We start from the raw sequence: 24,664 nt of genomic DNA, 5'->3' as shown, positions 1-24,664 counted from the left end.
TTCAGATATTTTTGTTTTTAAATCGTTATTTGCAAATGTAAAAAACTCCGTATCATATAATTCAGAGCTGGCTATGGGACAAAAAGGCCACAAACTTTTAAACAATTGGTATTTTTTTTAAGCTGGTATTATCTTTTAATACCAAATAATTGGAATTATTTTTTAACAATTGGTATTTTTTGTAAATACCAAATCAAAACCCAATTCAGAGTCCAACCAACCAGTAAAGCCACAGACTTCTCACACCCCCAGGCATGAGGGCCCGCAGCTGGTGTCACGAGCCCACAGACCTACACACCAATCAGTACCTTTAAAACTCTTGTTAAAAGAAAAATCTAAACTAACTGACCCAGCAGCTCACCGCGGTCTGGCTCGGTGCCCCCAGGCTCCTGCTTTAAATCAGCTTCCGGACTCAAGTCACAATAAACTTAGTCAGCACCTGGATGTGTGTGTCACCATCAGGGAGAGGTTCTCCCCCCATGGCATTTAGCTCCACCAACGCAGAGAAGTCACGGGCAATTACAACAGGGCTTTCCCCACTGACAATCGGCAGGGTGCCCAGCCCTGACTCCTCCTCCTGCCACACCTACAGCCCCTCCAGAAGGTTCCCTAAAACTTGTGGAAAAACCGCTGAAGCCAACCTGCCACGTGGTAACACACGTGAACAGGACACGGAGGAAGCAGCATTTCGTGGCCCTGCCGCATCTAACATCATTCTCTCAGGCTGGTCTTAGTGCCTTGGAGATTCCGACGGCATCCCACTGCCCATTGATACGTGGACCTCCAAAGTGGGCAGACACGACCATTCCCAAAAAAGCAGCATATTCAGACTTATACCTTTGATTACCTAAATAGATGATATTCAAATACAATTTCTATTTTAACAAAACTCACTGTTAGGAAAAAACTGTAAGATCCAATAATCACATTCTTGAAACAATTCTTAATCAAACATTTAATAAATTGTTTATTTGTAAATTAATAAATAATATATGTATACTAAACCTAAAAATTTAGACAATCAAAGCTATATTAGTATGGATAGACATGCTGAATGAGATGCTATCCGCACACACTTGCATGGTTTTCTTTCTTCTTCTTCTTCTCCCCAAAGTCCCCCAGTATATAGCTGTATATTCTAGTTGTGCCTGCCTCTGCCCCTATGTGGGATGCCACCTCAGCGTGGCCTGATGAGCGGTGCCAGGTCCGCGCCCAGGATCCAAACCTGCGAAACCCTGGGCCGCCAAAGCGGAGCACGCGAACTTAACCACTCGGCCCCAGGGTGGCCCAAATGTTTTGTGAGTAGCATAATGACTGCATGACATACCCTGAATGTACATGTCTATCAACTCTCCTCAGAAAGGATCCTTCAGTTCTTGCTGAAGTATTGTAAGTCCCAAATTAATAACACTTCCCTGTATGTGAGGACCACCCGCTGAGGCCCAACCCACACACGTGCACAAGGGAAGTCCCGCGTGTGCAGTCTGTCTTCACAGCTTAACACACCGTGCTGTGCAGCAGTACCGTGCAGTTCTGTTCTAAACTTAGAGCTCAGCTGATTGTACTGTCCTCCCCCGAGTATGTCACATATGGGAGGAAGATACTGGGACCTTAAGTCAAAGTGGTTATTTTTGCTCTTTTGCTGAAGATTCATACTTAAAGATAAATGAAGATGTTAGTCTGTGAGTTCGAGGGCTATTTTAGAAGCCTGTGTTGCGATCCCGTCATTCTTGAAACAAAGTAGTGCAGCGTTTCTGCACCATCTGGAGAAAAGCTACAACACTTCCAGCTAGTTTAAAAACAGGCAGTCCTCCTGTTTCCTAAACTTCTGGGTTATTCTTCGTGAATTCAGTGGTTTCTACAAGTGGCCTTAAGCAAAGGTTTGAAACCCAGGGAACTCCCAGGAACCCTGGGCCCCGGCCCGAGAGCATTCTTCAAAGTGTCTCAGAATGGTTTTCCTCACAGGGGAAACAAGAGATTGCACTAATCCTGCAAAGAGGTGTGGCAAAGTCAGACCTGGAGCATAATTGCAAGCTGCACCGGGGGGGGGGGGGGCTTAAAAAAATTCAGTCTTAGGTACATGAGGGCTGCTCTCAAAGACTTCTCAACTGACACCACCCTCCCCACCCAGCCCTGACCATCCCCCAGAGGGTGGAGCACCTCTCTGCTTACATGCTTACATAGCACCAAATATAACTACTAATTCCTTCTTCGTGTGCCAGAGTATTTTAAGAGGCTCTGAAAGAGTAACTAAGGATCAGAAGGTTTAAGAGCATGTAAAATTTAAATATTATCTTTCATAATAACTTTTTCTCCTTACATGAGAGGCACTAAATAAATTACGTTCAAATGTCCTACTTATATTTTCTAAGGATTGGCTCCTGCTCATTTAAGAGAAAGTGGAAATTATTTAAAATAGGGGTGGGGTAAATGATGAGCTATATATCTAACTCAACTTACATTAAAACCCAAATATAAAATATAAACAGAAGTGAAATTTTCCTAAAAGGAAGTAAATATTCTCTATTCCCCCTGCTAAGACAGGTAAATTACACTGCAGAGAAGAAATCTACATGCACCAAGATAGGTCCCCACTTTGATATATGTAAAAAAATAAAAATGAATTTCATGTCTAAATGCTTCGGGCTACACAGTTAGAACTGTGTAAGTCTACTTTTCAGGGCCAGCCCCGCTAGGGGAAGTAGGTCAGCACGATCATCTGAATGGGCTGCCTGCACACGGGGCACGGCTTGTTCCTCCTCTTCAGCTTCTTCGCGCACGTGAAGCACGCCATGAGGTGCCCTGTTTTGCCGTGGACGATGCACCCATTCTTTGGTCGACCTTGGCAAATCACACACGGCTCAGTGGCGTTGAGGGGCAGGCTGGCCTCCACGCTTTCCTCCTTGTCGGGTGCGTCTTCCCTCTCCAGCTCGCCGGGGCCTTCCTGGCTGCTGTGAGCCCCGCTGGTGGAAGCTGGCGGCTGGGAGCAGCCCTCACTCTCCTGGGACTGGGATGCCTGGGCGGCAGCAGCGTCGTCATCCTCAGTGCACGCTTCCCTGGGATGGCCCCCCTCGGTCTTCCTGCAGTCGGGGACATCAACGCCCTCCTCCCCGGGGCCGGAGCCTTCCGGGGCCACGATCCCGCTCCCGCTCCCAGGGGCCTTTGCTTTGCCTTCAGGAAGCCAGCTCTCACGAAGGGCCCAGCACCTGCTGCAGTGTGACGGCAGCGGGGGGTTCGTCTCGCCGCAGGAAGTGCACTTCCAGTAGTCCTTCAAGGAAACAAGACAGTGAGTCTCCGCGCCCTCGGGGACCTAGTCACAGCAGCACTAGCACCTCCGACGTCTCAGGTACCATGCATCACACAGCTCAATTTTCAGCATTTCATGTTTTATCTCAAACAGTCTTTCCTCAAGTATAAGGTTGTAAGTACATTTTTTTTTCAGCCAAACCATGCTGAAGAACCCTAAAACCAAACGTGTACTCGCCGTGATCTTGGTCACGTATCTATGCCGTGACTATTTGAGAACACACACGGTGCTGGTTCATTTAATGGAAGCAAGTGCTATGGGATCTCCTCCTTGGTGACAAGGCCTGTACCCACTCCAGCCTGACGGGGTCCCACAGGACTGCGCCCAGAGCCCACCCCATCAGTCTAGACGGAACTACCGCCCAACCTGCCACCAACGGAGACTCCCTAAGAAGTGCTCTGAACCAGGGCTCAAGCCAGTGCTCCCTAACTTCCTCCACAAAGGAAGTGCTAAGACATTCTTCTCAGCCATCACTGCCAGCTCAAATCTGTCATCTCTGTCACTTTCTAAAATGCACACCCTTCACAGTCCATCCTTCTTGTGTTCCTGTCTCTGTAACCGCTCCCTGCTGCTTCCTCACCCCACTGCCTACTCCCCAACCTTCCCACCATGCAATCTGGACAGCCTCCCATGCCCTGCCTCCTTTCTGAACATGTCCTCATCTACCTGCCTTAACTGAGGCACGGGTCTTGCCTGAGGACACTGGACACGTAGAACTTGCCACAAGGGGCTTCTCTTGCACAAATAATGTAACTCTTTTTAAACTGTCTGACAAATGACGTGAGACGTGAGCAGTAAGGATGGAGAGAGTTCATTCTCCCACTTGGTTATTCCATGTTCCCAAGGGAGGTTTCTACTAACCGATAAAATGAAAGGCAAAGGTCTTGAAATTTGGGGGGGGGGGGGGGGGGGGGCGGGGCGGACGTGCTTCCTCGAGTCCAACAACTTCAAGATCTGAGGCCTAAACATTTCACTCAACCTGACATCAGATGAGTCAACTAGTTACTTGAATTATTTTCAAATATAGCAAAATAATTTTACATTTTCAACTTCTTTTCTTGCATTTGGATAATTAATAAATGTTTCCAACTCGGAAAAGAAAAATGAGATTTCCTATTCAAATATAATACAAGGCAGTATTAAGAACAAAAGTGAAAGCAATAATATTCAGTTAAAAAAAACTTCCAAAACCTCAGGAACCCAATAAGGCATGAAATATAAATGTTTAATTCCTGATTTCTTTAATGGCAAATCCTACCACATTCTCTAATACACATCAGTGGAACAAATGTTTCTGTTTGATGCGGCTGGCAAATGTTGGGAGCTGTCAGAGCTGGGTGCTAAGCACCCTGGACAGGCACGACACCACCCTCTCTGCTATACATACCGGAAATGTTCCATAAAAGTTCTTTAAAAGTTCAAATTCCAGCACAGAAAAACCCGAAAACATGTAACAACAGATGCCAACGCAGCAAATAAAGGAACAAGAATGCTTTAAATCATTAAAACTTTAAAAAGATTTAACTTTATAAAAATTACCTCACGTCAGAAAGTAGGCTAGGCCTCTTTTTCCAACCTCGACCTCATGTTATTTTTTGATTCCTTAAAAAAGCAGATGTATACTTACAGCTAAGGAGATTTCAGGATCTTCTTCAAATGAATCTGTATCGCTCTCCTCTGCCTGATACACAGTCACTCGATATACCTAATAAAATAAACCCATTGGCATCAATTCATCACCTTTTTTCTTCAACCAGGAAAGCTTCTTAGTGGAAAGTCCTAAACCACAGCGTATGTTCCCACATGTGAGAAATTCTGAAACAGAAGTCCAGTGGAACGCGTGAGTGTAGAGGACAGTGACATCCTCTCGCACATGGTAAAAAGGCAGCAGACAGGATGTGTACACAAATGAAGAAAAAATTCAGTACGAGTATTTTTATTCTATAAATATGGAGGTATTGAGTGACAGTGAAGCAGCGGGGAACGCTGAAGGTGTCACCTCCAGAAACAGGTCTGGAGGTGCTGTGTGACTCTAACCAGGCACACACTTTACTTTTATAAAAAGTAAATTAATATTAAATGAGGGGAACTGAATTAAATGTTTTTAAAAATGAGCAGCCTATTATAAGAATGCTCATTAAGGCCTACTGACTTCTTGGCATTAGCGCTCGTAAGAACATAAGTCAGACAACAAGGAACCACAGAAGCCTCAAATCCACAGAACAATATTCTAGTTTGAACAAATCAAGAGCCCAAGATTTCCAGCGCAATCCGAATACACTATTGTTTCAATCTCATCAGTCAGTGAACGTGAAAAACATTTAATGACTTTGGAACAGAGAGGAAAAGCCTACCTCGTCATCGTCATCCGAGGGCTCCTGCCCCTCCTCGCTGAGGCTGTAATCTTCCGAATCGAGCGACTCCACTTCAAATTCCACACTGAACTGGTCTGAAACGGAATCCTGATCCAACCAGTCACCTGAGCGTTCACTGACGCCAGCATCCAGATCCTGAAATCCGGAAGGAAAAGCAACTTAACGTGCACGACCCGCTGGCCTCCGTAAGGGCTCCCCAACTCCCCAGTGTGCCCCAACTCCCTCAGAGCCAGCCTCCGCCGACACCAGACCACGATTCGGGGGCACTGCCACGGTAACGTCATTCCCTGTTCAAAACGCCACCACTAACGGAAAGGGTTGAAGCCCCTTGGCAGTCAAGGCTCATACGGTGCGACGACGTTAGCGCCTTCGTCTTCTGTCCAGGAGACACTCGCTCCCCCCAATAAATATCGACCAGCAGCCAGATCTAGATGGTTCCCCAAACCAAACCTGGCACCTCGATTCCCTCCCTTTCCCTCTCTGACTGGAACAACCGGACAGTTTCTAAGTCCTGCTCACGCTTTTCTGCCGAAGTCTCTGTCAATCCCATAGTGAAAACAGCTCTTCCCCCTTCAATGATCCTGACCACTTAGACGGTATTATTGAACAGCATATCTTTTCACAAAAATTATGCAAAACATTACTTTGCATGCATGTTTCTTATCTGAACTATACACACTTCAAGAGTTAAGACCATGTCTCAGTCATCTTTCTATCTTCAGATCAGAAGAATGCCAGAAGCTACAACACGCACAGTAATTCTGAGCTTTATGTTTTCAAATAAACTTTGAGAATAATTTCTTCAGAAGAGCTTTTAGACATAATTTTCTAAAATTTATTTTTAAAATTCTGTAACTGCTCCTGTGACGCCTCATTTTAGGACTTTAGTTAACAGTCTGAGAACCTAATAAGACCTTCAGTCCCACGATACTGCTGTCGGGGGCTGGGGCAGGGACATGTGACAAAGCAGAAGGCTGGCATACAGAAAGGACAGTGGTCTGGGAGTCAGGACACATACCGTCTTACTCTGGACTTGCCACTAAGAGGCTGTTCCACCTCGGACATCTTTCACCTGTGAAGGCCGCAGCCCCTCCCCCATGACAGGAATCTGGACTGAATGCACTCTAAGAGTTCCATCATTTATAAAAACAACAACAAAGCGTATTATTTTATAACCACTGAGATCAAAAACCTGTTTTTTACAGCAATGTCAGCACAGCAGTAGCAGCAGCCACACCGCAGCCCTGGGGCCTCACAGGGCTCTATCAACAACCAGGTTAACATCACAAGTCTAGCTGGAAACACCTCTAAGAAAGCAACCCAACAAACTGGGTACTTCAATTAACTAGTCTTCAGTGCACTAAGTCTAAAATGAAGAGGTAAGTCACAAGAAAAGGTAAGTCTCAGAAAGCATCTTCTGGGCCAGCCCAGTGGCGCAGCGGTTACGTCCACACGTTCTGCTTTGGTGGCCCGGGGCTTGCCCGTTCAGATTCCTGGTGTAGATCTACACGCCACTTGTCAAGTCATGCTGGGGCAGGTGTCCCACATATAAAGCAGAGGAAGATGGGCACGGATGTTAGCTCAGGGCCAGTCTTCCTCAGCAAAAAAGAGGAGGACTGTTGGCAGACGTTAACTCAGGGCTAATGTTCCTCAAAAAAAAAAAGAAAGAAAAAAAAGCATCTTCTATGGCAGGGTGGGCAAACAATGGCCCACCACCCATCTATTTTTATGAATATGGGTTTACAGCCACAGCCACGCCCACCCATGCACCAGCTGTCCAGGGCTGCTCCAGCCTAACACAACAGAGCTGAGCAGCTGCACCAGAGACCACATGGCCTGCAAAGCCCAAAACAGTCACTATCTGGCCCTTTACAGAAAGTTTGCCCACCCCTCATCTAGGGTACTATGAAGAAAGCAAGTATTAAAAGTTGCTTTTAAAAAGTTTTGGCTAATGTTCAAAAAAGAACAACCTAGAAACTTTTAAATATTATATATTTAAAAAGCATCAGACAGCCTTAATCTGGAAATATCTTAAATTTTGAAGTCAGAAATGCCTGGTTTTGTCTGAATTCCAATTGTGACAATTATTAGTTACAGGATCTTGAGTTATTTGAAACTCTCAAGTCTCAGTTTTCCCATCTGAAGAGTTTGAGGCTGCTGAGATGATAAAGTAATATATATCATGTAAACTGCCCAGTTTAGGGCCTAGAAAATAGCCTCAGTTCCCTAATTTATTGAACCCAAAAGAAAGAAGAGATGGAGGCGAAAGCACGTGGCTTCAGCTCCCTTCACAGTGGCGAACGATGACACTGAGTGACGACATGACATGAGGGAGGCTAAAACGAAGAAAAAAAATGGGCCCTACAAAAGCTTTAATGACTGGGGACGGAGCCCGAAAAACAGCAGATTTTTACTAGATAGGATTTTTAGAAGAGAGTGTAGGAGAGGACTAACAAAAAAAAAAAGGAAATAGCCTCTGCGTTGCTTTGATAACACAGCAGCGCCCCAGGCAGAACGCAAGAACCAGGACAGCCAAGACCATTCAGCGAGGATTCTGAAACAGCTCTGTCAAAGACTGAGTCTAACGGGGCAGAGCAGTTCTATTTAAACCATTTGCAAGAAATAAAATTATCCACACGTCAAGTTTGTGTACATGTCAAGTTTTCTTTAACTGGATTCAATTCTCACATCAGACGTATTTGCTCTCAAGAACCTGTATTTTTTTCATAGCATTTATTAAATGTTTTAGTTGCGTGTCTGACTGTTGATGATCTCTCTCCACGCGGGCAGGGACTCTGTCTGCCCCGACTACCCCTCTGTCTCTACCGCAAACGGGGCCGGGCCTCCAGGAGACCTTAGAGCATCTCCTGAAGGGAGAACTTGTTCTCGGAGCCCGTCATGCCCTCTAGTGGCCAATCCAGGGACCAGCTCCACCAACGCTGACGCGGCACCTCTGCCTCCGCAAGTCCCTGCTCTGGAGAAGCCGGTAAACACAAGACGGGACAAGGATACAGGAAAAGTGAGAGCAGGTCACTGTCACAGCGGGTTCAGTCCTTCCATCTTCTAGAGAACTAGGAATGACCACTAATATCTCCCATAATGACCAGGAGACACGGCCACAGCTCAAATAAAGGTTCCCGATTTAGCGACGTGTCAAAGACACACTGAATGACAAGAAGGAAAATATCCCATTTGTCGAGCATTCTTGTTAGCAAACACTGTTTTACCAAACTTCAGTGAGATCTCTTATGAATTTTACTCCTGGCTAATACTTTGGAATTTTGTATCCGACAATCAGGAACCACAGCTCTCGCCCGCGATCCGTGCGACAATGACCCATATGTCACAGCCTGAGCGCACAGACCTTCCGTGATGTCTCGACCTACGTGGGCACGTGGGAACCGCAGACTGCGCTGGCATGCTCCCGACAGCTGGAACAAAAAAGATGCTTCTACTCTAAATATTCAAGACAGCTTTGCCTTAGGACCCTAGACACCTAACTGAACCAAATTTTCATTTTTGTTCCTTATTTTTTAAAAAGTAAAACTTCTAAATTCTCAGACTACTCTATACTCCAGTTTATCTGACTTTACCACTGGCGCAGTGGCCCACAAGCTTCTCCAACACGGAAGGTGACATTAATAACTATTCATGTTGGTCCTAATTTTGCCAACATACCCCAGTGCAACTCCACTACCTTCCACCCTTCTCCCCACACCTGGGGTTGGGGGAGAGCGAGAGCAGTTTCACTGGACAGAAATTCCCCGGTGTACAGCAGCAACCGCACGCCACACACGCGCTCGCTATCTGAATGCTCCCCAGCACGGCAGAGCTGGATTGCAAAGCCAGGAGTCCCGTTTGACTTAAAACGAGGAGGTTACCGGATCGGATGGCGTCCCGGCTGACTCGCTGCTGCTGCCACCGTCGCAGCAGATCTCCCGGATGACACACAGCGCGAGGCCCTCGTCGAAGGACAGCGAGACGCTGTCGGACTTGTGGCGCTTCCTCTGCCGCTCACCAGGCAACTCGTCGGAGTTTTCTTCTGGATGTGCAAGGAAACGAGTTAGTCCAATGGCTATACTGTGATTTACTTAGAAATTGAACTGTCATGAGTACCTATTTCTACTGAAATTCAGTTTCAATGAAATAAACAGAGAAAAATAGTGAAGTCCTAGGGTTTCAAAAGTCAACACTATTGTACGGAATCCGCCTGTCTGAGAGTTACAGCAGAACACTCTATTTCCAAAAGCTTTTTAAGCTTCTTTCAGAACTTTATCTCCTTTAACTCACAATTTAATTCATCTAGAGCTTTCATTAACTAAACAATATAGGATTTGTCTGTCAAAGTCAAACTTTAGGATATAAGATTTTTCTCCTGAAAATAACCAAAAATGCTTAATTTACTTAGAAGGTATTCTTAATCTTTCAAATTTCCTCAGTACCTACCCTGTATTTTCAACAGGAATCAAAATCAATGATCAAAGGCCCCGAGAGAAGTCCCTCACCGGGCTTGTACTCCCCATAGGAACAGGCGGTCTGGGCTGAGTGACATCGGACAGAAGCCCACACCCCGCTACTGCTATGTCTCACCTCCATTAAAAATAACACTTGGGGTTTTTCTGATTATTAAAGAATTATATTACTCACTGTAGAAATCTTAAAAAAATAGAAAAAAAACAAAATGTAAACTTCTGTAATGCTACCATTGAGAGAAAACTACTATAGACATTTTAGTGTAGTAATTTTCCAGTGGCTTTTTCAGTTTATTTCCTTTTTTAAAAAAATATTTGAAACACACACTACAAATATACGTACATATATATACAATTTCTGGATTATTTTCTCTGAAATGTTCTTCTACATTATCTTTAATGGCTGCAGAATATGGTGTCCATGACATAGGTCCATGTATGGTCCATCGTAATTGAACCGCTCAGTCCACATATCTGAGCACCTGCTTCCTGTCGGGCACAGCGCCAGGCCGCGGAACTACAAACGTGAAGTCAGCCATCATTCTGGCCACCAGAGGAAGTTTACATTCAAACGTCAAAGCAACTGAAATACACATTTATGAGCTACAAGTGCTGTGTAGGAAACAGCAGGGTGCTAGGGCAAAGAATAACAAGAAAACGGGGGCCACCCTGTGGCTGAGTGGTTAAAGTTCCGTGTGCCCCACTTCAGGGTTCCCGGGTTCGGATCCCAGGCACAGACACACTCCACTCATCGGCCATGCTGTGGAGGCATCCCACATATAAAAGAGAGGAAAACTGGCACAGATGTTAGCTCAGGGACAATCTTCCTCAAGCAAAAAAAGAGGAAGATTGGCAATGGATATTAGCTCAGGGCGAATCTTTCTCACCAAAAAAAAATTAAATAAAATAACAAGAAAGGATTGCTTTTCTGGGTGGTTAGAAACAGCTTCTCCAAGAAGGTCATATTTAAGTAAAAACAGAAAAACGAGGAGCTGGTCTTGCAAAGTGGAGGTAGAAGAGCTCCTGGCATAAAAAAAAACTGTGTGCAAATGGCCCTAAAGCAGGAAGATGGGAGGAACCAAAGCAAGCAGTGCAGCAGAGACACTGCAGGTAGAGGAGAGGCCCCAAAGCAGGCTGCAGGCAGGTCAGGGCCTCGCAGACCCAGGAAAAAGAGTGAGTTTAACTGAAGGTCAAAGGTAAGTGACCAAAGTAGCTACGTGGGGAAGTGACAGGGTCTCATTCCCCTTTCGCCGTCTCTCTGGGGACTGTGTGAAGGAACAGAAGGGCAGAAGCTGCTGCCGTGGTCCAGGCAGGGGACGGCCACAGCCTGGAGCAGACGGAGGACATCCTCATCACCACAGGTATTTCCAGTTACCAACAATGTCATAGGGGCCGGCGCTGTGGCCGAGTGGTTAAGTTCCCCGCTTGGCTTCAGCAGCCCAGGGTTTCGCTGGTTCGGATCCTGGGCGCAGACATGGCACCACTCATCAGGCCATGCTGAGGCGGTGTTCCACATAGCACAACCAGAGGCACTCACAAGGAGAATATACAGCTATGTACTGGGGGGATTTGGGGAGAAGGAGGAGGAAAAAAATATACTGGCAACAGATGTTAGCTCAGATGCCAATCTTTAAAAAAAAAAAATTTTTTTTTAAATCTCATAATTAATACCTCTACATAGAATCTTTGCATTTCTGATCATACCCCTAGGATAGATTCCAAGAATGGAGCTACTGGGGCAATGGTAAGAACGCAAGCCTTTCTAAAGTCCAAAGGTTTAACCAATTTAAACTAAGTGGCACACCATCAGTGTGTCAGTGCCAAGACACGTCAGCAAGGATCAGTACAAAAACTTACCTTTGCTAATTTATAGACCAGAAAAGACACTTTTCTGCATTTTTCATTATCCACAAAGCTAAATCGCTAATATCCACCCTCAAACTTATTAGTCATTTGTATTTACTATGAAATACCTCTTGGTGTTTTGGGTTTTGTTTTTTTACCTTTTCAAATTTTTGATATTTTTCTTAGTGACTTTTGGGAACTTTTTATGTAATAAAGATATTAACACTGTCAAATTTAAAGTGAATATCTTTCAAATTTGTTGTAATTTTTTTCATCTATCTTTTAAACTCATTGGGAATTCATCTTGGTATAGGGTACAAACATAACTTGATTTTTTTCCCAAATTATCAACCATTTGTTGAGTCCCACGAAGACAGCTTCTGCCCTCTGACCTCACGCACAGACTCTGGCCGGGTTTCCGGATCCAGGCTCAGGGCCTGCTGCGCACGTCCTCACATGGATCACACCGTCTTGGGGATTACGACTTCTGACCAGGCAACGGCCTCCCCCGCTGCCTTTTCTCTGCAAAAATGCTCTCAGCTATTTTCTTTTCCTCGTCTTCACTTCTAAGACACTATTTACTTTCTCTGTTTTTAAACTCATTGTTATGTTTTACCATTTATGAGAAACAACACAATATTTTAATTGCTAAGATGACTGAGAATAACGACTGAGATACAGTTTACATCCTTGGCCTCTCCCATCCTGAACAATGGCGTTGGCTAATGACGAAATCCAGGGGGCACAGTCAACCGTGCCTGCTGCAGTCAATCAGAAAAATGCTGCTAAGAAAGCAATTTTTAAACCAGATAAGTCATATAAAAATGAGAATGACAGAAACTCAGAAATTCATTCATCTAAACCAAAAAAGCACAAGGTCATTAAGCCGCCAATTTCCTGAGCAAACAAACTCAGAGTGCCAGCGCTCATACCCGTCTCACTGATGGCTCTCCTCCTAGATGACGTGGGCGGCCTAGACACCAAAGCCGAAGACGACGGCTTCTCTTCCTGCAGCTCCTGCACAGCGGCCTAAGCATTCAGGAAAGGGAGAACACAACTTAACCTGTAACACCAGGAAGCTGAAGATTCTTTGTTTGAAATAATTTTTCCAATTTTCAAGAAACATCACAGCTGACTGAGTTCATTTCAAGATTACCTTTTGATCACTCCCACCTTCAAGGGGACAACTGTTTTCACTCACAGATGTGCCTGAATCTGATGGTTCTGATAGAAAATAAAAACAAAGAATCACCAACTAAGAAAGAAAGGGCTGCTCCACAGACATCAGTCCAGGAGAAACTCCTTACACAACTGGACGTGTCAACAACAGTAAACGTGTCTCCCAGGTGCCACCTGTGCAAGACAGTTCCATGTTAATATAGAAGATACACGAGAGTAATTATAAAGTAGAATAAACAACGGAATTATCATAAGATAACTTCGTGGAGAGATGGAGCAAGGGTTATTTGGCAGAGACAGTTCTAAGGAAGGAGGAATCGGGAAAGGGTGTGCAGGAGAACGTGCAGCAGGAGGCCCAGGAAAGGCCGCTGCAGAAGGAGGGACGCCGTGTGAAGACGGCATCCAGAAGTGCACTGCAGGCAGTTCTTTACCACTGGAATGTAAGCAGGACCAGCAAGGATCCCGTGTGTGCTGCTGAACAGCACAAACATGTCCACAGGCAGCACTCAAGCCCGCCTCTCTGCATTCTTCCCAGCCGATATTGAGAATCTTCCGCACGGCACTGTCGCAGCCACTCACCAATGAAAAGGTTTCATCCGAGAGATAAAACGGACTTGCTGCTTCACAGCAAGTATTTCATCCAAGAACAACAAGGAACTCGTAAATGGTCATTTTCAGCAGAAGAGTGACAAATCACTCTGGCAAAACAGGAAAGAGAGCAGAGCCAGGGAAACCCGTATCCGACAGTGACCGCAGAGACAAACGAGAGGAACTAAAGCCTAGAGCAGGCGTGGACAACAGCTCAGTCCAGAGAAATGACAAGGGGGAAACCAACGAGACCTGGTGTCTGAGATCTACGGCAGTGGAGGAAGGAGTCAAGAAGGACTCCAAGATTCTACCTGGGGAGGACAAATGGGTGGCACCATTCACCAAGAGCGAAATTCAGAAGACGAAGAGATGTGGGTGGGAAGACAATGAACTGGAGAGGATGAAACTCATAAGCAGGCAGTTAGAGTGGGTAGTTGGATGTAGAGAGCTGAAGCTCCAAACTCAAGGCTTCAGACCTGGGATGTATACGACTCCCAAAGGTCATCACCAAACACCCTCTACTACTCCCCCCAAAACATCTTCGTCTTAACAGTGAAGTCAGGCTTGGGCACTAACATTCTGCAATTATACACATTCTCCTAACAGTTTATTTCTTCTTTGTATTATGGGTGAGGTATTACACCAACTTTAAGTTGTACATATGGGTAGGTTATATTTTGCCTTAGTATTATAAAGGAGATGTGACAGAAAGGAAGCGCTAGGTGGGACAAGGCTGAGAACACTGACACAGGAGTTCTGAAGTTCACTCTACTAGCCTGAAACTGAAACAAACTCAGAATGGAGATAACGTGAGTAACCCACAGGTTACCATCCCATTAATATCATTGTCCTAGTAATCTACCAAGGTTTAAACAAATGAATGAATACAGCAGGTATAATATTCAGAAAAGTGAAAATACTATTACAGATACTATTTACTTGCCTTCATTTGGTTCATAAACAGCTTTGTAAAACAATAAAATATCAAGTCACCAGCCTACTAATTACTTCTGTTCTGAGATAAGTTGGTGATGGCCTTTTCTGGGTCTTAAATCCTAACTTTGGAAGAATAAGTGTTCAGTTCAACACATTTACTAAACACCACATGAACAAAACTCTGTCCTGTGTGATGCAGAAGGCCAACCTGAACAGGACACAGGATCAGAAACGTAAACGTGTGAGTGTAACAAAGAGAGCAACGCAGTCTAAGTACGGAATGGGGGAGCACACAGGAGGGGTCAGGTGGTTCTGGGAAGTAAACACGCTTCTGAGGACAGTTCTCAGGCGTAGGAAAGCCGCCTGTGGTGTTGGAGCCGGCTCCCACCGGCGCGCACAGCAGCCCGTGCGCAGCGCTTCCCACACCCCGTCTGCGCTCTGAAAAGGCCATGGCGGGCGGACTCAGAGCAGGGCAATCAGCAACCACCACACATCGGGGCTTTTCCCCGGAGAAGCGGCTGTTAAACACTCACCAGGACACCGCTGTACTTACTCATGCGTATCTTTCTGGAATGAGAGCCCAGCGCCTTCATGAGATTATCAAAGGGACATGTGACCCAAAAACAACCAGTTAAGACCCAGAGGTCTAAAGGCAGGGAAGTAAAATGCCACTTACCTAAATAACTTGGTAACAAAGTTCTATCCATTATGAAAAACAGAGAGGACCCATCCTTTCACCTGGTCCTACCTAGTACCCACATCACTTCCCAGAGCCTTCCAATCCTGTTCCAAGGTTCGAGCACATCTTGACTAAGCAGGAGCTTCTGAAATCATCTACCTTCCAAAACAAATTCCAACTCTGATATCCCAAGACTTAAACTGATGTAAGAGGATACTTAACTTTACATATTGCAAATCTGCATTTGAACCTCAATATGACATTGTTTTAGTTCATTCCTATTTCTTCCTGTTAAATTTATCACACTTTTATTATAATTAAATACATAACTAAAGCAACTTTTAAAGAGAAGCACAATTATAAAAGGACTGCGCATGCACAGAGATCTTTACAACGCGTTTCTACTTTCACGGTTTTCACAGTTAACTCACCCGGCTGATTGACGACCACCAAGTTTCTGTAGATCATCGTATATATTTTCCTTGGAGGGAGAAAAAAACAAAACAACAGATGTACATTTTAAAATAAAAATCTATTAAACTGGACTTAACCCAACTTTTAAATGCCTATTAGTATGAACTATCGCACACAAACCAAATTTCAAATCACTGCATTAAAATTATATCCCTGGCAAGCTTCCAGGCCTAGAAAGCAGCATCGTTAGTTGCACGACGATGACAGACAGCTGCTTTTAATAATCATCAAGGTGTCTCCGGCTGAAAGACCTCACATCTCCATTTCCTGAAGCTTGCCTTGTTTGGACTTTACCAAAGACCCCAGAAAATGGGTGTGAACACAGGAAGCAGGTTAATATACTTATTTTCAAACAGAAAAGAAATTTTCTAGCTGTGCTTAGAAGCAGATTGCCTACAATAGTAGCGGGTTATGCAAGACCCACTATAGGAACTTGACTATAATTCTGAATTTCACCGACCTTGGACCAATCATCTAATGGGTTTTCTTTCTTGACCTTAAAATTTATTAACAGATAAAGCAGTATCTATTCATTTAATAAATACAGTCTGAGAACCTACTATGGACCTGTCACTGTTCTAGAAATCGAGGAAGGCAAAGAACGAAATAAACAAACCTCCCCCTCAGGGGCCGAGAGCCGTGCAGGCCGACAGCTCTCACTCCGGAGCTCACTCACGTCAGAGCACATTTTTCTTTCTTTCTTTTTTAAACTAATGATTTTAGAGAATGTTTACTGGTCACAGATTTGAAGGTTAAGGGGAAAGTGCGAACCCCAAGCATTTCTTTTCACCCTCGGGGCTGAAGCTGCAGCTCCCTGTGCGACGCTCCTCTGCAGGGGCTCTGTCCGCGCCAGAACTTCCCCAGTTACGTCAGAGCGCAGTGAAAGGTAATCCTAACACTGCGCTTTCAGCACCAGAACCCACGCCTCCAAACCTATCAGAAGATTCAGTACTCAAACGGCGCAAGTCACAGAGACAGTTATTCGGTAAATTTACAAAATTAGAGCTTACATCCCAAGGTCAGTGTAAAACGATAACTAAATATTAAACAGAAGTGGTTTATAAACGGAAAGATGCTTATATGTTAAATTAAGAAGCAAGATGAAATTAAATATAGTATGATAACAAATAGGTTAAAACATACATCTGGACATAATATAAAAAGGATGAGTAAAAATACCTTTCAATGACAAACTATGGTCATTTTTTTTCCTATTCTTAGCTTTCTGTCTTTTCCTAATGCTCAATAATGAATATGTATTATGTTTATAATAACACAGTTGTGTGACAGTGAAAAATACCCCATTTAACGACCATCTTTTTAGCTGTAACGTTACTGGGCATTAAAGACTAGTAGAGTCTAGTTACCTGCTTCAGGTGAAAAGCACTCACCCCGTTCATTAAGATACGTGTTAAGGCTCCACACAGACTGACCGCACCAAACCAAACGGGACAGGAACTCAAATGTGAGGTAAGAATGACAGAGAAACAGTCTTCAGTTCCCAGTAGGAAAACTCAGCTGACTGAGGCCATCAAGGTATATGACAGAGTGGTCTCCACGGTAACTGAGGCCTCACCCGCAGGGTGGTATACAGACTGTCCTTGCAAGTGACGGCAATAACATTTTTAATATGCAGTAACTAACATGCAAGTGCTTTCTGTGCCAGACACTACGCTTTCCACACGACGTCTCTTCATGACCTCCACATGAAGTATTTATATTACCCCTACTTTACAAACAGGGGAAACTGAGGTTTAGAGAGGGCAAGTCAGTTGGCCTCGTCACACAGCTAGTGAATGACTGAGCTAGGTCTCAAACCCAGCTTTCCAAGACTCCAGGACTCAGAGTCTCAAGCAACATGCTATATTGCTAAGAAATTAAATTTCAGCTCCTCTTACGTATACAGTCACAATTCTTCTCTGCCCCAGGGAGTGAGGGTGGGGTGAACCGAAGCGTGTGCCGGCTGGCCTTCAGAGTGGACTAGGCTGAGGAGCGCACCTGTGTTCTTTCACAGAGAAGCTGGGCACGCCGAACAGGTCCCCCAGCAGATCGTTGGAGCAGTACACCATGTGCTGCTGCCTCTCGTCGTACAGCCGCTTAGTCATGATATACTGGCCAAGGTAGAAGATCACCTGAAACACAGACACGATTTCCGAGCGCTGAAGAAAAAAAGTTAGTTTCAAATACATTCAGTAATATCTCATTTATCGGAAGAGGGTTCAACAGCAACCGCGTCCACAAGCACTCAGAATAACCACCGTCCTGCGCGCAGAAAAAGCTGCTCTGAAATCTTTTCAGTGTGATGGACGTAGAGACACTGCTTCTCAGATTTACTCAAACCTTAAAATGCGTCTCTTTTTTTGGCAGACTTTAACTCTGTCCAGATACTATCTAGGTGCGACACGTTAGAAAGAAGGGAGAAAGCAGAAAAATGCAAAACCACTGATAGTGATAAAAAGTTACAGAATCAGAAACATCAACCAGAATACAGCAGTGACCGGAGTCATTTAGTAAAGATCCCGGACACCACACAGCCTGTGAGGTCACCACAGACAAGGAAGACAGGAAAATGACCAATCACATCTACCTAACATTCTGGGAGAATTCAGTGAATGAAATAAGCCCTCAAAAGTATCAATACAATCATACAACCACAAACAATCAATAATGACCCCGAATCATGTATTTACAGTTAATTTACACTCTGTATGCCCCACTGAGACAAAGATGTCAGCAATACATTCTAAGACTTCCACACACACACCCACCAACAACCACCTAAACACGTATGGTACACTTTTACAAGTGCTGTCCCATTCTTCTGTTATTTCATTGAACTATTATCACCATATTAGGAATAAGGAAACTGACTCAGCCTTCTGACGCCTAGTCCAAAGTTCTCTCTACTACCCCATACTAGCTGGCATCACTCTCCCAGCGTCTCAGAACTAACATCCCACAACTGAAACCTGCACCAGACAACATCCACACTGCTGTTACAGGGCTTGGCTAAGCATCCAAGCTCGCTGTGACGGCCTCGATCCGTTTCTATCTGCTACTAAATCCATACTTGTTTGTTTCCTTAATTGCTTTTATAATAATAAGGTCAAACCCAGGTTAACAGCCCTAAAAACATAATTTACCCTGACACCTCCCTGCAAGCACTGTCTAATCACGTGACAGGCTGGCAGGGTGCAGAGTAAACGAATACTCCTCCACAACTATGGACTGGAGACGGCTGGCAGAAGCGGGAAGAGAACCTAGACTCCTACCAAACAGCCCATAGGGAAGTTTATAAAAGCGTGCCTGAACAGGGGCCAGCCCAGGGGCACAGCAAAGTTCACATGCTCCAATTCAGCGGCCCAAGGTTCACCAATTCGGACCCCGGGTGTGGACCTACGCACCGCTTGTCAAGCCATGCTGTGGCAGGTGTCCCACGCATAAAGGAGAGGAAGATGGGCATGGATGTTAGCTCAGGGCCAGTCTTCCTCACCAAAAAAAGGAGGATTGGCGGCAGATGTTAGCTCAGGGGTAATTTACCTCAAAAAAATAAAAAATTTAAAAATTTAAAAAAAGAGTGCCTGAAAAGGAAAAGGGTCTGGCATCTCTTCCTGCCCCACTATCCTGATGTAGGTAAGGGACTTTAGTGTTTTAAGCAACCTGAGCCCCGTAAACTAAGTGGGAGAGATGGGAAAGAGGCACATTTCAATCACACTGAAATTTCACCTAAGATGACCCAATCTCTCAGTGAAAGTCACGCTTCTGTGCACAAATTTAAAGCTAGAGAACAATACATTGAAGTGTATCCATTAAACAGAACACGTCTCCACGAAGCAGCTCACCTCTGCCCAGAAAGATCAGTACACTGTACCCACGCACTCTAGTGCAGAAGCTCTTAACCTGGGATCCATGGATGCCCAAGAAGTCCTTGGATAGAATTCAGGGGGTCCATTAATTTGGATGGAAAAAAATTTCTATCTTTATTTTCACTAACTTTTAACTGAAATTTAGCTTTTCCTTCAATTGTGAATATAGGCAACAAACCACAAAGTATTAGCAATATCTGTGATTCTGTCAATAAAAATCACAATTGTTTTCATATCACACTATGCTTGGAGTTAACATCTCGAACTATCGATTATACTCCTCACTACTTCAAAATCATAGCTATTAGATCAACTGCTAAATCTCATCATTTAATGTGTTAATAAAAAAGCACATATCCCAATCTCATTTACTATTTTGATAACTATTTTAATATAATTTGCTTCCTATGTAATTCTATATATTTTAGTTCATGAGTTTAAAAACATGGTTCTGAGAAGGAATTACCAGTCTGCCAAGTGGGTCCACAGCACAAAATGGCTAACAACCCTGCAAAGCTTCCCGCTGCCTCTCAGTCCCTAGCTGAGAAACGCAATTCAAGTATCATTAGAATTTTTAGCTTCAAATTATAGTCCAAATGACCACAATACTTAATACAGCTGCTTACTGACGATCCTGTGTGGCCAGTTTCTCCCCAGGGCTAATTATAACTAGTAAGACATCGGTTATCTCGTTCACTCTTGGGTCAGCTCACCTCTTTCATAGTATAAGTGTCCTTTTGTGCACCGACAGACTTCAACAACTTCAGAAGCAATGGCTTTGGTCTAACCTGCAAAGAACAAGAAGTTGCTATTATACTTCCAAAATTATTCCAGAACTACAAGGCCCCTAACAAAAACGTCCATAAACAATTCCAAAAAAGGCAGCAGGCACTATGTTTAACAAGCTCAAAGGTCAGACCTCACAAAATAAGTCCTCATGTTTCCCCTAAATGTAACAGACTATATAAACCAAATGCCAACGACTGTCGGGGGGCCTTGGAAAAAATGCTGGGATCTGATTATTCTGCAAAGAACCCTCAAGTATCATCAGCTGTAATCAAAAACAGTACCCACACCAACACAGTGAAAATGCTTCTTCCTCCAGCTATTTCTATCATCTGCTGACTACCCTACAAAGTCAGCCATAAGAGGAATACTCCAATGAACTTACTGTAAGCTAAGTTACAAAATCCAAGGGAAAAGAATAAACCTTTAGGGTGGGTTCTTTTACCAATCTTTTCTTTCTACGGATTAGGTTCCTGAAGATGGGGAACTTAAATAACTAACCCAAGCTGACGAGGATAATGAAAAGCAGATCTGAGAGTGTAACTCACATCTGTCAGCGACAGGTCAGCATTTTCTTCCTACGATATACTGCTGCCTTAGTTGGTCTGCATTTCAAGTATCTACTTGACATTTATGGAGCTCCTACCATGCACCAGACAGTGCCAGATATTGCAAAACAATGACAAGTACAACATGACCTCTATTCAAGGAGCCAGCCAAGTAGATCAGGGGGTCAATTTTTCCTGTGAAGTGCCAGAGAGTAAATATTTTAAGCTTTCCCTGCCAGATGGTCTGACTCAGAGGCATAGGTAATATGGAAACCAATGGGCTTGGCTGTATTTGAATAAAACTTTATTTACAAAAACAGGCAGCAGGCCAAATTCGGCCCACAGGCTGTGGTGTGCCTGACCCTGATCTAGAGGCTTTGCAAGTGGGATTAAGAAATAACCAGGAAGCGGGAGGGACACGATGTGCTCCTCTCCTCCTATCTGCTGCTCTATCGGACTCTTCACACTCAAGGATCTTCACAGCCCGCCGCCCGTCAGGACGGTGCCTCTGGGCCTCTCGAGGTACTCCTGTCCTTTGTCTAACTCTGAAATCCGACAGCATCCCAGTTTGGGATCTAACTCTCAAAATTAGATTTAAGAAAAATGACCTATTTCCAACTAATCAACACAACAATATTTAATAACTGCAAATTTAAAATACACAATAAGTGTAGTACGGAATCATTAATTGTTCCAATCACACATTTTTCATGTGCTTACATACGCGCTTTACTTTCAAACTAAAGAATGAACTCTCTCAGAAAAGATACTTTTTTCTCCTAAAATTTTATATATGCTATATTAACTTCAAACCACATGAAACAAAGTAAAAATCAGCAATGAAAGCCATTAGTTTTTTATTAACACTTAAAAGACATGCATTAGTAAGGAAACTGCTATAAAAGAGCATCATTCTTAATCTTACACTCAAGAACAAAAAGAGAAACTGCAGATGAACAAAGATCTAGATGTAAAAATTTTTTAAACTAGAAGAGAATATAGTAACATGTGTGCATAATCTTGTGATGGGAGAGTTCTTCCAAAGCACGATCTTCATGCTACAAAATTCAAAAGCCAACAAATTTGACTTCAAAAGAACATTCTCAACAGGAAAAAGACAACATGATGAAAGTTAAACCCAATATGTGTAAATGATAAAAGTTAAATACGCTAGAAATGCAGAGATTACTACAAATTATTCAGAAAAATACACTAAAACCAACAGAAAAGTGGACAGAAAAGACCAGGCAAACCCCAGAACAAATGATTTAACAAACAAGATGCTCAACCTCACCAGAGATTAGGGAAATACAAATTTTAACAACGACAGAGTACCTTTTACCAAAAAAATGGCAATTTAAAAAACAGAAGATTCAATGTTAGTACAATCTCTTGGTGAGCAAGTTAGCAGCAGCAATCAAATATGTGTATAGTTTAGGACCCAGGAGTTTCACTTGTATAAAATATTTCTTACAGAAATGCTCACTTAACACTTGTGTTAGAATGCATGCACAAAAGAGCAGTATTTGTAAGACTCAAAAACTAAAGGCAATTAAAAAAATTTATCAGTAAAGGCATAAACTTAAAAAATGGTAGACCAAGGCTATGAAGTACTATGAAGCCATCAAAAAGAATTCTGATTTTATATTGACATAGATGCTATTTGCTGATCACCTCTACTTTAATCCTATTTTAGCAGGACAGATGACACAGACTAAAGGTCACACGCGCATATATGTGGCATGTACACAGCGAGATCTAAAAGGAAACATGGTGGAAAAAGAAGCCTGGAATTTTCAGCTTTTACTTTACACATTTCTGTAACGTCTAAAATATTTCCAAGCATGAATTACTTTTGCGACTTTTAGAAACTATTTAAAAAGTTAAATACTGACAGATCAAAACAGAAACACAAATTAGTCATATAATAAACACAACTTCAGCATCCACCGTAAGAATGTAATGAACTTACTTTCAAATCCAGTGCGGGAAAGCTCTAAGAAAGTAAACACTGATTGTCACAGTCAACTTTTACTCCACACAGAGTGGGAGAATTTAGTACATACAACGTCACTGAGAGTCATGCTAGAGTTGGGGTCTATGGAATTTAGTTGATCGGCTCATCAAATAAATTATCCGTAAACGTTACGCTTGAGACAGAAATACCAACCAGGGTCTCCTGCTCCGCAGCTGGGATCTGCGCGGTGCTTACTGCACCATCAGTGGACACAGACATGTTGGTATTGCACATCTGCCTAAGAGCAGGAAAAAAACCACACGATAAAAACTCGAAATGATCAAGCATCTGTCAAAAGACCAAACCACACAGCGAGGAGACACAGCCTCGATGACACCCAAAGCCACCTGCAGGCGGGTCCTTACCTGGCCGGTACGGGGTCAGGGCTCTACCCCGGAGCGCGGGGACCTATCTCGGGCGGCCAGCGCGGCCAGCTGGGCGGGCGCCGTTTAAATGGCCCCGCTGGAGACAAGCCGGGGCTTAGCTCCGGCCGCGCCCGCGGAACGTGTCCGAACTTGACCGGCCCGGGGAAGCGCTGAGTCAACCGCGCGGACCCGCCCCGCCCGCGCGCCCACGCGGGCACCCACAGGCACCTGTCACGCCGGGGGCCCGCGGGACGCCCGCGCCCCGGACCCCGCCCCGCGCCCCCGGCCCGGAGCCCCCAGCCGGGCCCGAGGCCCCGCCCCCGCGACGGCACCGCCTCCTGCGGACGGACCCTCCCACGTGCCCGCGCCCCGCCACGCGCCGCACAAAGGCGCGGGCCCAACGGGCCGCGCGTCCTCACCGGGCCGGGCGTCCTCACGGCGCGCGCGGGCCCCCGGCGCGCGGGGCCTCGGCCGCCATCGCCCCGGCCCGCCGGCCGCTCGCTCGTCCCGGAGGAGGTCCCGCGGCGCACGCGGCCCGCTCACGGGCGCTCGGCGGCCCCGGGCTCGGCGGCGCGCGCCCCCCACCTCCGCTCCGCCGGCCGCGCGCCCGCCCTCCGCCCGGTGCGCCGCCTCCGCCCTGCGCGCGCCCGCCCCGCCCCGCCCGGGAGCGCGCCGGAAGCCGCCTCGGCCAATGGGGGCGCGGGGCGGGCCGGGCCGGGCCGGGCCGGGGAGGTTTCGGGGAGGGGTCCCGGGCCCGCCCTCATCCCCCGGCCGCGCACCGCCCCTCCGCATCCCCCGTCCACGCACCGCCCCTCGCATCCCGCCCCTCCGCATCCCCCGTCCGCGCATCTCCCCTCGCATGCCCCCTCCGCGCACCGCCCCTCCGCGCACCGCCCCCCGCATCCCCCCTCCGCGCACCGCCCCTCGCAGCCCCCCTCCACGCACCGCCACCCGTATCTCCCCGTCCGCGCACCGCCCCCCGCATCCCCCCTCCGCGCACCGCCCCCCGCATCCCCCCTCCGCGCACCGCCCCTCCTCCGCCCGGGGGCCGGGCCTTCCTCGCTGGCTGCGCTGTGTTTGCCCTTCTTGTTCCTGCGCCTCCCGACCGCGGTGGGAACTGCGGGCGAGCGCGCGTCTCAGCCGCCGCGGAAAAAGAAAGCAAAATTCACAGCTGTGCGATCTGTGAAGCCCGCACCGCCAGCCGTCGGAGTTGTACGCAAAATGAGC

General features: G+C 45.5%; 1 protein-coding gene across 4 annotated transcripts; it reads right to left on the bottom strand.

Annotated features, from left to right (window-relative positions):
• Positions 1–940: 940 nt before the first annotated feature.
• Positions 941–24,664, bottom strand: MDM2 (MDM2 proto-oncogene). Of its 4 annotated transcripts, none has more exons than XM_023643976.2 (11): positions 24,465–24,664; positions 23,226–23,310; positions 20,435–20,509; positions 17,854–17,987; positions 15,813–15,862; positions 13,156–13,223; positions 12,932–13,028; positions 9,564–9,724; positions 5,662–5,817; positions 4,935–5,012; positions 941–3,268 (listed from the first exon to the last, which is right to left on the bottom strand). In XM_023643976.2, the coding sequence occupies exons 2-11, from the start codon at positions 23,304–23,306 to the stop codon at positions 2,693–2,695; spliced, it is 1,476 nt and encodes a 491-aa protein (XP_023499744.1). In that variant the 5' UTR covers positions 23,307–23,310; positions 24,465–24,664; the 3' UTR covers positions 941–2,692.

Source organism: Equus caballus, chromosome 6 (genome assembly GCF_041296265.1).
Source record: "Equus caballus isolate H_3958 breed thoroughbred chromosome 6, TB-T2T, whole genome shotgun sequence".
Lineage (NCBI taxonomy): Eukaryota > Metazoa > Chordata > Mammalia > Perissodactyla > Equidae > Equus > Equus caballus.
Note: the sequence above shows the minus strand (reverse complement) of the source record. Positions and strands in the feature narration are given on the sequence as shown.

Excerpts from the sequence above, each read along its gene's own strand:
- MDM2 (XM_023643976.2), bottom strand. The coding sequence starts at position 23,306 with ATGTGCAATACCAACATGTCTGTGTCCACTGATGGTGCAGTAAGCACC. Across the intron at positions 5,818-9,563 it reads CCGGGACGCCATCCGATCCG|GATCTGGATGCTGGCGTCAG; the intron begins GTAACCTCCTCG and ends TCCGGATTTCAG. Across the intron at positions 5,013-5,661 it reads CCTCGGATGACGATGACGAG|GTATATCGAGTGACTGTGTA; the intron begins GTAGGCTTTTCC and ends TTATTTTATTAG.